Source organism: Hylobates moloch, unplaced genomic scaffold (genome assembly GCF_009828535.3).
Source record: "Hylobates moloch isolate HMO894 unplaced genomic scaffold, HMol_V3 SCAFFOLD_13, whole genome shotgun sequence".
Classification (NCBI taxonomy): Eukaryota; Metazoa; Chordata; class Mammalia; order Primates; family Hylobatidae; genus Hylobates; species Hylobates moloch.
The window spans coordinates 28,770,984-28,784,109 of NW_026652288.1; the positions used below are offsets into that span (position 1 = coordinate 28,770,984).

Here is a 13,126-nt window from a genome sequence, read left to right on the forward strand (position 1 = left end):
TTTCCAGGCTGGGTGGGGTTGAATGGAGTATGGGGATCTTCTAGAACTCACTAATTCTAGAAGTCAGTGATAAAGAAGCCAACATCATCTGTTCTAATTCCTTGGTTTCTCAGGCTGGGTGGGGTTGAATGGAGTATTGGTTGGCAGAGCAGGTGGGGATTTCTGCCCATGTCCTTTTCGTGGGAGGTAGTAAGGAATGAGACATGTTGGCAGCTTGCTCCCTGACCTCTGCCATCTCTCACTGCCAGCCTTGGGGCCTCTCTGGGATCGGGGCTCAAGTGGCATTCTTCCTACTCAGCACCAAGACCTTCTGATTTCAGCGGAATTATTCTGGGATCAAGGAAGTTCCTGAGTAGAACTGGTTGGCTCTGTTTTTGGGCTCTTACTGGGTTAGTTACCGAAGAAACTTTGCTAATGAAAACATCAGGCTGCTGACAGCTCATCTTCTCCCGATCAGACTTCAGCATTCAGACTTCTCTGTGCCAAAAGGAACTTTCTTAATTTACTCCAGCCCCTGGTCAGTACTGGAAAGAGCAGATAAGCTTGGAATGCGGGTGGCTTCAGGTCTACTTTGCTATTTTGCTCTCTGACTTTAAATTTATTACCTTATATAAATCATATGAACATTATAATGTTAATGGAATTTAAAAATGCATCCATGGTGTTCCTCCAATATACCAACTGCTTAAAAATATCTCTTCTATTTTTGTCTATTTGTTAAAAATCACAATGTAAATATAGTTTCGGTTTTGCTTCTTTCATTTAACACTACCCAGTTTCCCATGCTACTGGGCAGTCTTTCTAGTTAATTAAAAAACCGAAAAGTTCACTTCAACCACTGTAAAGAAGTCATATTTATTTTGAGAAAATGAAGATACAAAGCATTTGAAAGGGGAAAAAAATCCCTCACTCATAGTCCCAACTCTTAAGAGAAACGATTATTAACATTTGGCACTTTTTTGAGTTTTTTCCTGTGCACATTTGTGTACATGGTTGTTGTAGGGTAAATCCACCTGATAGCAATGACTTTAGCATCCCCTTAGAATGACCCTGAATGGCAGACACAATGAGTGTGTGTTCTGAGCTAGGGAATCTGGGAGTGGCCAACTTGGAGATTCGTTCCTTGTTTATGAGGCACATCTGAGCCCCCGACCTGTCCCTTGGAACATGAGCCATACAGGGGATTGAGGCCCTGAGTTTTGGGGTAAATGAAGGTTGCCAGGTGGAGGGGGTTAAGTGAAAGTGCTATGTAAATTGCATGCTGTTTGCAGGCGGTTGCGATTTTCCTGCCCAGCCACTGGGCCATGAGGCTCTCCCATTCGGCCTGCCGCCACTAGACTCTCTCCCCTGTACTTAAGCCCCTAATAAAACCCCATGTCTTGTTTGTTGGCTCTGGGTCTCTTCTTTGGCCTCTTGAACTGGATGCCCTTCCTATTGATAGGGGTTAATAGGGGTTCAGCACAGCAGTTGTGGTGTCATACATCTGGATTTGCATCCTGCTTTTAAAAAAATCAGCATAAGCATTTGCAGATGATTATACTCTTGAGTCACTTTTTTTTTTTTGAGATGGAGTCTGGCTCTGTCACCCAGGCTGGAGTGCAGTGGCGCAATCTGGGCGCACTGCAACCTCCGCCTCCTGGGCTCAAGCGATGCTTCTGCCTCAGCCTCCCGAGTAGCTGGGATTACAGGTGCACGTCACCATCCCTGGCTAATTTTTGTCTTTTAGTAGAGATGGGGTTTCACTATGTTGGCCAGGCTAGTCTCAACTCCTGACCTCAGGTGATCTGCCCACCTTGGCCTCCCAAAGTGCTGGGATTACAGGCGTGAGCCATTGCGCCCGGCCTTGAGTCACTTTTAACAGCTCCATCACGTGGCTGCACCACAGCTTGCATGTTTCTGTGCAAGTCAATCAGTCCCAGTTTTTTCTTTAGATAAACACACTTAGTGTTGGCAGCCATGGTGAATCCGGTAAAACCAGCACATCATAACTTACCAAGTCTTGTGCTTATTTGGGGGACTCCAGTCTAACTCCAGTTTCCTTGCTGCCACTGTCCTTGCTACCATGTTTTCTAACATGCTTTCTTAAAAGCTCTTATCTGGCTTCCCAGTAGCTGGAGGATGATGTGGCCTGGTAGCCTCAGGGCTTGGCTGAATGGGACAGGTGTATGGCCCCTTAGACCTCCACCCCATTGTAGACAGGGGAGTCTGAGCCCTGGAAGGACAGTCTCTGGGCTGCGGCTAGTGGCTGTTTTCTCTCCATTGCAAGGCCAGTCTTTGCTTCCTTGTGATGCAGAAGAGGAGCCTAGGATAGCCCCAGGTTAGGCTAATGGAGTGTAGATTTTCAGCTTTTAAAAATTAGATTCTAGCCTCTTCATTGGTCTCTCTACCATGGTGGTTGCTGGGCTCTCAGAGTTTTAAGGTAATAATAGTAACAATAATAGCTGATAGTTGCATAGTAAGTATATGCTGTAGGCACTATCCTAAGCACTGTTTGTTCATTGAACCCTTACAGCAACTTTATGAGAAAGCTATTAGTAACATCCCCATTTTATAGATGGGTAAACTGAGTCATCGAGCAGATAAGTGGCTTGTTCAGTGTTCCACAGTAAAATATGGAAGAACCAGGACTCAAACCCAGGCAATCTGTATTCAGAGCTCTTATAACTGCTGTGCTTTAGTGTGTCTTATTGAACCTGGAGGTAACCTGAAAGGTGAGCCTTCACTTTAAAAGTGGCCAGTGGAAAGACAGGCCGATTGCCTGGGCATAGTGCTCTGGGGTTCATAAACCAGCCTAGGCACACTGTGTCCTGTTTCGACATTGCCCTGCACGCTACAAGCATTTATTCAGCACCTGCAGTGTGCTGTGCCCCGTGGGAGCATGGTCTGGCACAGGTCTCTGCTGGATATGCATTTTTAAGTGTTCCCTAAGTTCACTTATTTCTGGCTCTGGGGAGAGGGGATGTTTGGGGCCAGAAGTGGGAGCCCCTGCTGTGTCTAGATGTCAGGTCTAGATGTGTCTAGGGTCAGGTTCCAGCTCACGGTGAGGTCTGAAGGGAGTGGTTGGATGAGCAGAAAGAACACTCGGCGGGGGGCGGGGGCTACAGGCAGGTGAAAGATGATTTTATTCAGCAGCACCTCTCAGCAGCAGCTTACTCTCACACCATCTGCCCTGTCTCAGCTGCTTAGTCTGTTGGCTCCCACACACAGCTGTGCTGGCTCTCTCTTGCCTTCAGGGTCAGCAGCTTAACTCTTTCCCTCTGGGCACAAGCCGTTTCCTGGCCTCATGTCCGTCTGCCAGACGGGCATTCTCTCTTACAGGGGGCAGTAGCTTCACTCTCTCTCTGGGCACACACAAGCCTGCACAGTGTCAGCAAGGCAATTATGCCTTTTACAGACCATAGTGGCACAGGGCCAAGGCATGGCCTTCCCATGTTACGACTGTGATAACAAGTGGAGTTATACGTCTGTGCTCTAAACTTGCTGAGTCACTCTGGATGTTTACCTTGGCCTGTGCTTGACCAAAGCACAGCCATGTTCCTTACATTACAGAATGTTCTAGGCTGAGCATTGTGGGAAGTGACCACGGAGGAAGAAATCCTTGTCTTCAAATCTGAGCCCAGGTAAATGATGGGGTGGCACAAATAGAAACACCTGGAAACAAACAGGTGCCATTCATATGAAATTCTTACGCAATTGACAGCTTTACCAATGCAGCCCGAGACCTTATCTTGCTAATTACAATATTCTAGAAGCTGGCATCTCATTTATCTCCCAGGACAAATTATTTTAAAGCCTCTTGATTTGTGGATGGAGCTTTTGCAAAGAGATGTACCTGGGTACATTTTCTCCTCTGTATCCCTCAGGAGGACAGCAAGGGAAGCAGGGATGAGCTCTTAGATAAACTTGTGCCTGATGAGAAAAACAAAGCACTGAGTGCCCGTCTCCAGGAATGCAGGGTCTCTGTGCTGAGGTATTGAAGGAACTTGGAAAAGGTGAGACTGGAAAGACTTCCTCGTGCAGAGCTCTAAAATCTCTGTCCTCTGTAAAGAGAAGTCTGGTCTGGAGATGGTCAGCTCCTGGGTCCCAGGATACACATGCTGGGGCTGCTATGGTAACACCACGTAGGCCACCCGCCTTCACCTGCCTGACAGCTGCAGGCAAGCCACAAAGCCACATCTCTGACAAGTGCATTTTGTTACTTGCCCCACGTCCTACTGAATTAAGCTGTGACTAGTGTGGTTGCAAACTGCTGGGAGCTTGGCATGCTGGTTTCTCTGCAGTCCACAAGGAGAAGGTTCTGAGGATGGTGTGTATTTCTCAGCTTAGCACACCTTACTAGGACAGGCGCATTTTTCTCACACTGTGTGTCTTTGTGAGAAGTGCAGCTCTTCAAGTTTAATAGTTTGAGAAACCAGGAGGTGTCAGCTAGAATGGAGAGGAACAAGCAGCTTCTAAATTCCGTAGATATGGGGTCCTGCTGCAGTCAACTTCAGGAATATGAAGGAGCCAGAGAGCCTCTTTATTCCAGGAATGTCCCCACCCATTTGCTTGTGTTTTCACCATTAGTGGCTCATCTCTATAATAAACACTCATACTATTTCAGTTCTTTCAAGATACAGATGAGGTGGTGCTCAGTCCCCAGAGCTTTACCCATGGGCATGGCTGGGCAGCCAGGGAGCTGCACCTCGCAGCTGGGTGTGGCTGGATGGTTGGTGGAGCTGGGATTGGGGGCAGGGGCACTGGGACAATTTTTTCAAAAAGGTTTAAAATACCTCTTTTTCAAACCTCCTGAAAGGCATATTGGGGCATATAGACGATAAACTTAGCCATCTTTGCAAGTATATTCATGCTGGGTCTGAGACTCAGACCACCTGGAGTTTACAAGTAAGGAGAAAATCAGGCCTGGGCAGTGAGGTCAGATATAAACCATTGATGATAATATGTGCTTCTCAACCCACAAACTCCCTCCTCTGACCCTGCTAGAGCCAACCAGGTGCTTCTGCTCTGGATAGGATGACCAAGTATCCTGGGTTTCCAGGACTCGGGACTGACAGTGCTGAAATGGGGAGAGCCTGGGCCCACCAGGACCAGTCGGTCACCCTGGCTTCAGACCCCCAGGCTCTTGGTTACAAGAGCACAGTGCTTCCCACCTGGTGTCAGGGTTCATGTCTAAGCATCTGTCTGCTCGTCAGAGGAGCGTCTTGAGGGGGATGGGAGTACTGGGTTTTACCTGGCTCCTAGCTCCATGCCTATTACATAGATGATATCAGTATGTGTTCAGTGTAGAAATGAACATCTTTTGTGGGTACAAGATGTGGGTACATCTTGGTGGGTAGAGCACAAATTCAGGCTTTGAGAAGAGCTATACTTTCTGAATTTCAATCCTAACCCTTTACTGACCTTTGTGTAATCATGGCTCAGTGATTCTGTTTCCCCTAAAACATATCTGTATATCCATCCATCCATCTCTATTGTCTATCTTCTATCTATCCATCCTCCAACATCTTCTCTCCATCATCCATCCATCCATCCATCTTCTACCATCTGTCTACCTACCTACCTATCTACTTTGTTTTGCCCCAAAACTCATGTCAATTTTGAGACGCACAGGCAATATGAACTAGGTCTGTGGGAATAAATGAGGCCTGTTTGGGAGCCAGTTTAACTATTTCAGGCCACCGATTCTTTCCCAAACACGCTACATATGTTCACTTTAAGTGGCCCCTTTGTGACCTGGAAAAATTAACTCAGCTCCCCCAGAGGCCTCATCCCCTTGCAGGCACTGTGGGTATGTGGCCCTGCAAACCCCTAGTGCTATCACCCAGCCCCCAGAAGTGTGGCCACTGACATCCCCCTTCTCTTTCAGACAACCTTTGCCTTCTACCAGCTTTTGCTGGGCGAGTGTGTTTCCTGAGTGGCCGTGCGGTGCTGGATGTCACGGATCGCCTGGCAGGTGAGCACCCCCAGCCCCACCCCACCCCACCCTGCCTCCCGGTGGATTTCTGTTCTCTCCTGGTCTGTGGTTGAACCATTCACCCAGTTATCTTAGACCTGAAATAATCCCCCCCCATCATTTAAAATTTTGATAATCTGCTTTTTTTGTATGTGACAATCTCTATATTGCCAGAAGACAATCTTTGTTTTTGATCAAAATGAAGTAGGTTTGTACAAAAGCAAAAGTGTTTTTGAAAAACTGTTACAGGTTGAATCTCCCTAATCAGAAAATTAGAAATGCTCCAAAATCTGAAATTTTTTGAGTGCTGACATGACATTAAAAGAAAATGTACATTGGGGCATTTCCGATTTCAGATTTTTGGATTAGAGATGCAGAACTGGTAAGTATCATGAAAATATTCCAAAATCAGAAAAAAAGCTGAAATACTTCTGGTACCAAACATTTTAGATAAGGGACACTCAACCTGTGTGCGTTTCTTCCTCCTTGCAAACAAGGCTGCTTCTAGCCTATAGAGTACCTTTGTGTGAGTCAGAAAAAGCCTCCCTTTTCAGATAGACACTGCCTAGTGGGTGCATATGGCTTGGTCAGTTGACAGCACCGTCAAGAGAATTAGAAAAAGTTGCCATGTACAGCTTTAGCATGTGCAGCCTGGCAAGCAGGCACCAGCTGGGTTTCAACCCCTCAGGACCCCTTGGCCGGTGCTGGGACTGTATTATGTGGAGATGGGGCCTTGGCCTGAATCTACTCAGCCTTGCTCAAGCTTCAGCTGGCGAAGGCTTGCTCCAATCCTGTTTCTGCTTTCAGTCTGCAGGAGAAGTCCAAGTGACTTCATTCCAGGGCTGAAATCTGTTCTTGTGGTCCTTGAGGTGGCAACACAGAAAGGACACAGGCTTTGGTGTCCACACACCCATCTGCCACCACCAGCCCTGACCTTGGGCAGGTTACTTATCTTGGTTTCATGATCATTTTTGCTTGCACAAAGCCTCCTCCCTTGCTTTGGGAAGGTCCCATCTAAGGAGGGGGGCAGAGGGACTCTGTTCCCTAAACTCCTGATAGTCCCTCTGAAACGCAGACAGATCACGCACCAGCCCTGCTTTAATCTTTGTGAGACTCCTGAGCTGTCTCCAGGATAGTGTCCAGGCCCCCTGGAGTGGCCCACAGCTGTCATTGCTGCTCTAGGATGTGCCCCCTTCCTCCCACCCCCAGCTCTATGCACTGGATCATTGAATCCTCATGACCACCCCACAGGAGGATGTAGATTCCACTTGGTGGAGAAAAGGAGAATGGAGCTCAGAAAACTGAAATGCACAAGGTCCCTTGGTGAGGAACCCAGGATGTGTCCTGGGAGCCTGGCTGCAGAGCCAAGCCCCAACCCTGTGCTGCGCTGCTTCCCCCTGACACTCTGCCTCCTGGGTGCCTGCATGTACCCTCCATGCAGTGGCTGGTCTCTCAACCTCTTGCTCTGCCCACATGTGGCTGCCCTGCCCGGAAAGCCTTCTCCATTCTTCTTCCTCTACCTGGGGGATGCCTGCTTGGCTCTGGCATTACCTTCTTCCTGTGTACTTCTCAAGACTGCATCCCACATGGTATCACTGGTCTGTCTACTGCCCTCCCCTCCTAGCCCAGCTGTGAGCATTCAGAGAGGGGCCCGGCACATGCTGCATGGCTGAGGACCTCGACACCAGCTGCCCTTTCAGCTTCTCCCCTGCTCCATCTCTTGCTCCTGGCCTTGCCCCTGTGCAGGGTCTGTCCTTCCAGCATTCCTGGAGTGGCCTCTTACCTTATGGGAAGGCAGGTGCGAATGAGGCAGGGCTGGCTGCAGGTGAGCTGGGGGAGAACAGGGTATGTAAGTAAGATGGTCCTAGACACCAGACAAGGAGCCCTTTGCCATTGCTCAAAATCAGCATTTTCTGCATGAAAGGTTTACCTGTCCTTGTCTGGGTAATTTATGGGGCCCAGAGGTGGGCAAGTATCTTCACCTTATCCACTTACTGTAATTTTTTCTTGTCTATTTCCAAGAGACCTCAAAAGCAAGAGCTTCTCCATAGGTCTTCTGTTAACTCCGTGTCCACCAGGAACAGAGAAGAATATTTTTATTGACACAGGCGAGGACTAATAATAGCACAGCTTAATAGGAGTAAATCTTCTGCTAATTACTTCAGCTGCTTCTAAGCTTGAGTTTAATGGGGTTTGCCCCCTCATGCTGGCCCCCAGAAGGGCCTTGCCATCTTTGCCAGCTTAAGAGTCAACACCTGGCAGCCAGGTGACTGCCACATCCTTGCACCTGGGGAATGTGGCTCTGAAGCAGCCTGAGTTCCATTAGCCAAGACATGAGCGGAGAGGGTGGTGTGGGCTGTGGAACTGAGTTTGGGTGGGGACTGCTACTCTTCCTGTGGAACGAGCTTCCTGGGGGCTGAAGTGTAAACATGCCTCACTCTATGGAAGAGAATTCAAGGAGCAAGAGTGGATAAAATGTAGCAGGATGGGGAAGGGGGCTCTGTTGGGGGCATGTGGAGCCCCCCAGCCTTTGGTGGGGGTGGGGGTGGAGGGTGCGTGCCTGGGTTTGGTTCTTGAGATAGTTCTCACTTTTCCCTGCTGTATTAGCCTGTTCTCATGCTGCTGATAAAGACATACCCGAGACTGGGTAATTTACAAAGAAAAAGAGGTTTAATGGACGAACAGTTCCATGTTGCTGGGGAGGCCTCACCATCATGCCACTCATCTTACATGGTAGCAAGGAAGACAGAATTTGTGCAGGAAAATTCCCCCTTATGACCTTATAAAACCATCAGATCTCATGAGACTTACTATCACGAGAACTGCACTGGAAAGACCTGCCCCCATGATTCAATTACTTCCTACCAGCTCCCTCCCATGACACGTAGGCATTGTGGGAGCTACAAGTCAAGATGAGATTTGGGTGGGGACACAGCCAAACTACATCACCTCTCATTAAAAGAATTGTGTTAAAATACACAACATAAAATGTACCACCTTAACCATTTTTAGGTGTACAGTTCAGTGGTAGTGTCCATGATTTTTGCAGTCATCTTCAGAACTCTCACCTTGCAAAACAGAAACTACGTCCCCGTTAGGCACTAACTCCCCATTCCTCCCTTCCCCAGTCCCTGGCAACCACCATCTACTTTCTGTCTCTATGATTTTGGCTATTCTAGGTATGTCATATAAATGGAATTATACAGTTTGTCTTTTTGTGCCTGGCTTAATTCACACAGCAGAATGTCCTCAAGATTTATCCGTGTTGTAGCGGGTGTCAGAATTTCCTTCCTTTTTTTTTTTTTGAGAGAGATTCTCGTTCTGTCACCCAGGCTGGAGTGCAGTGACGAGATCTCAGCTCACTGCAACCTCTGTCTTCCAGGTTCAAGCCATTCTCATGCTTCGGGCTCCCGAGTAGCTGGGATTACAGGTGCCCACCACAACACCTAGCTAATTTTTTTTTTTTTTAGACAGAGTCTTGCTCTGTTGCCCAGGCTGGAGTGCAGTGGCATGATCTTGGCTCACTGCTACCCCTGCCTCCTGGGTCCCGGTTCAAGCAGTTCTCCTTCCTCAGCCTCCCAAGTAGCTGGGGTTACAGGCACACACCACCATGCCCAGCTAATTTTTGTATTTTTTTTTTTTTTTTTTTTTTAGTAGAGACGGGGTTTCTCCATGTTGGCCAGGCTGGTCTTGAACTCCTGACCTCATGATCCACCCGCCTTGGCTTCCCAAAGTGTTGGGATTACAGGCGTGAGCCACCACACCCGGCCCAATTTTTGTATTTTTCTTAGAGACAGGATTTTGCCATGTTGGCCAGGCTGGTCTTGAACTCTTGGCCTCAAGTGATCCACCCACCTAGGCCCCCCAAAGTGCTGGGATTATAATCATGAGCCACAGCACCTGGCCAGAATTCCCTTCCTTTTGAAGGCTGAATAACATTCCATTAAATGTACATACCACATTTTGTTTATCCATTCCTCAATGGCACTGGGCTGCTTCTGTCTTTTGGCGATTGTGAAAAAGGTTGGTATAAACACGGGCAACAAATCTCTGTGTTCTCACCTATTTTTGCATTCCACAGGGATTCGGGACACTTTTGAGTTATCGTTATTCAGTGTAGGTGGCTACTCAGGTTCATTCGTTTTCTTTTGATTCCCTCTCACTGTCCCCCTTCTAGTTTCCCTTCATCTCCCACCCTGGGGCTGACAGGAACTGCTTTCCTGTCACCTGTTCTCTTCCTACTCAGCCTGTTTCAAGCACAGGGAACAGAACTCTCAACTCTTTCCAACCAGTCTACCTCTTCGCTCCACTTGATAAAGCTCCTCCAAGCTCTTTCCTCCAGGATCCTTTCCTGGGGAATGCTGGGGTGACCCACAGGGTGCAGTCCTGCCCTTCCAGTTATCAGGACCACCTTCACTTCTGAGGGTCCTGCAAGAGCCCCAAGGGTGCAGCCTCAAAGCCAACATTCCTTGAGAAATGTCACCAAGAGAGTGTCAGGCTGACCAGAGGGTGGCCCAGGGCATCTTCCCTGGTTCCTCCTTATTCCAGGCTGGCTTTAAAATCAGAGGGACCCGTGGGGCTCTCAGGGGAGGATATCCTAGGGGATTAGATGATGTGGTCCCGATGAGGGAAGGACAAATTGCAGTTTCACGAAAAATAAAACATGGTGGCTAACACCTATAATCCCAGCACTTTGGGAGGTCAAGATGGGCAGATTGAGACCAGGAGTTCAAGACCAGCCTGGGTAACATAATGAGACCCCATCTCTTCAAAAAAATATTTTAAAAAATTAACTGAGCGTGGAGGCGCATGCCTGTGGTCCCAGCTACTGGGGAGGCTGAGGCAGGAGAATCACTTGAGCCCAGGAGGTCGAGGCTGCAGTGAACCGTGATCGTGACACTCTACTCCAGCCTGGGTGACAGAGCGAGACACTGTCTCAATAAATAAATGAAACAAAAAATAAAGCTCCAGATCAGCCTCTGAAATACGGAATCCCTAGAGATTTGGGGACAGCGTGCGGTAGAAAGAGTGTGGACTTTGGAGTCCAGGCAGATTTGGCCTTTGTCCTCTGCTTTGCCCTTTGCCTTGATTTGAGTCTTGCTTTCCTCCTCTGGAAAACGGACACGCATCCTGCCTCTCGGGGGTGCTGTGAGCATGAAATGGAGCTGTGATGTGACGCTCTGAGCCCTGGGCTCAGGCAGTTTCCAGGATATGGAAACTGTTTTCCACAGAATTCCCGGCCCACAGAATCAATAAAGCACTGCTGTTAGTGTTGTTTGCCTGCCCCAGCACTTATCCTTTGGCAGGATGACAGGCAGAGCATGTGAATCGCAAAGCCTTCTTCGTTAGTGCTAATGCGCTTAGGATAATGCGGCCACAGCTGAAGGCCTGAGCAGCCCCTCTGGGGACCCAGGAGAGCCCTTGACGTGGTTTTGATGTGGCCACAGCCCTGGCATTTACTCAGGTGATGAAGAGCTGGTTGGCAGATTCAGCTGGCTTCTGGGTTTTCCGGGGTTTAGAGAGGGTTGGGGGCCTTGGGAAACCGGATCTGGGGGCTCATCACTGGAATGGCCTGTGCAGAGCTTGCTGGTTCACAAGCATGTTCATGCCTCTGCTGCTGGTCTCGTCCTGAGGTTTGGCATCTGGGCACCGGGGAGGCTGTGCTAGGCTCCTCCCCTGCCAGCTGTCTTGTCTGCCAGCATGCTTCATGTGAGAGGGTCTTGATTTCCCTCCCCAGTAGTCTTTCTCTGTGTTTGTGTGGACTTCCATAGGTGGTGATGTGGATAAATGCAGTATTACTATAGTTACTATTTGTCACTTTATGTATTATTTATTATCGAATTTCTAACAATCTTGAGAGGTTGGTTCAGCATTTTTATCCTTACTTTATGGGTTTGGAAAAGGTTCAGAAAGGTGGGGTGGCTTCCTCAGGCTGACACAGTTGATGGGGGCAGGATTGTAACCAGGTGTGCCTGCCTCTTTCCTGTTCCCTGGGCTGGAGGAACCATTATGATTGTCAGAGATTCTGCATATTTCTGCCTTTGCGTGCCCCTTTCTCCGTAAAACAAATTTAAAAATTATAGTTTCTGACTGGTTGGTATAAGCACAGATATAAACCAGGTTGGAGATATTCATATATTTTCTACTAATGTTAAAAGACGCTAACACATTTTCATAGGCTCCTAAATGTGTCATGACCCTTAGATACTGCACCTGCTGGGCTGCCAGCCCTTTGGGGGACAAAGTTGGTGCCCTAAGAGAGGGAAGTGGGAGAGGGAGAGAGTGCCTGGCTCAAGTGACTCTCCTTTTCTGCCTGACAGTGCTGGTGGCCTCAGTTTACCCCCGGAAGCCTCAAGCTGTAGAGCGGCATGTCCTTCCCATCCTCTGGCACTTCCTGAACACCACCACCGGGAATGGCACCCTGCCTGGACCCAGCGGGAGCATCCGCGGGGTGGTGTGCCGGCTGTCCAGGAGCCTCCAGGAGCACATGGGCTCCCGCCTGCTGGACTTTGCCGCCAGCCAGTCAAAGCACGTCCTCAAGACGCTCCAGGAACTCTTAGAGTCCTTGGGAGGCAGCCGCAAGGCCACTGACAGAGGGGTGGCCCCTGACAGCAAGACAACTGGCAGCTCATACCCTTTTCAGCTGGATTAAAGATGGATCTGAAATGGGCAATTATTATTTATCTTATTTTTATGATGGAATATTCTCCTGGTTACTTTCCCCCTTAGAGTTCCAGATGTACATGGTATATATTGAAGTAGAAATAAAAGAATTACTTATTTTTCTAAGGTTTTATTATCTTGTACTTTTTTAATCACAGAGAATTTTCCAGTAACTAGGTTTGTGATGAATGAAATGAAATGTGACAGTAGCAAAACCAGTTGCAGACAATGTTGAGACAAAGAGTTAGGAAGAAAAAGGGTAGCACAGCCCTGCAAGCTGCAGCCTGCTCGAGACGATAGTCGCCCGTCTGTGAGCTGCTGGGCAAGCCCTCCCGAAACCCACAGCCCGAGTTGGTCATCGAATCCAGTCCATTTGTTATGGGCCTGATTGGAGGTGAGTGTAACAAACGTGTTCGGGGACATCGTGCTTCCGCCCTGCAAAAGCTACAGCGCGCGTCTGTTGGTCCTGTGGGAACCTTCTGATGGGATCTGCCCAGCTTATCAAAAGAC

At 48.5% G+C, this 13,126-nt stretch overlaps 1 protein-coding gene across 3 annotated transcripts in view; it reads left to right on the forward strand.

The window, feature by feature from the left end:
• TOGARAM2 (TOG array regulator of axonemal microtubules 2) overlaps positions 1 to 12,742 on the forward strand; it is a 70,071-nt gene extending 57,329 nt beyond the window's left edge. For all 3 annotated transcript variants that reach the window (XM_032753262.1, XM_032172096.2, XM_032753263.1), the window contains 2 exons: positions 5,867 to 5,953; positions 12,274 to 12,742. In XM_032753262.1, coding sequence (XP_032609153.1) covers positions 5,867 to 5,953; positions 12,274 to 12,605 — 419 coding nt within the window. In that variant the 3' untranslated portion in view covers positions 12,606 to 12,742. The remainder of the gene's footprint in view (positions 1 to 5,866; positions 5,954 to 12,273) is intronic.
• The last annotated feature ends 384 nt before the right edge of the window (positions 12,743 to 13,126 follow it).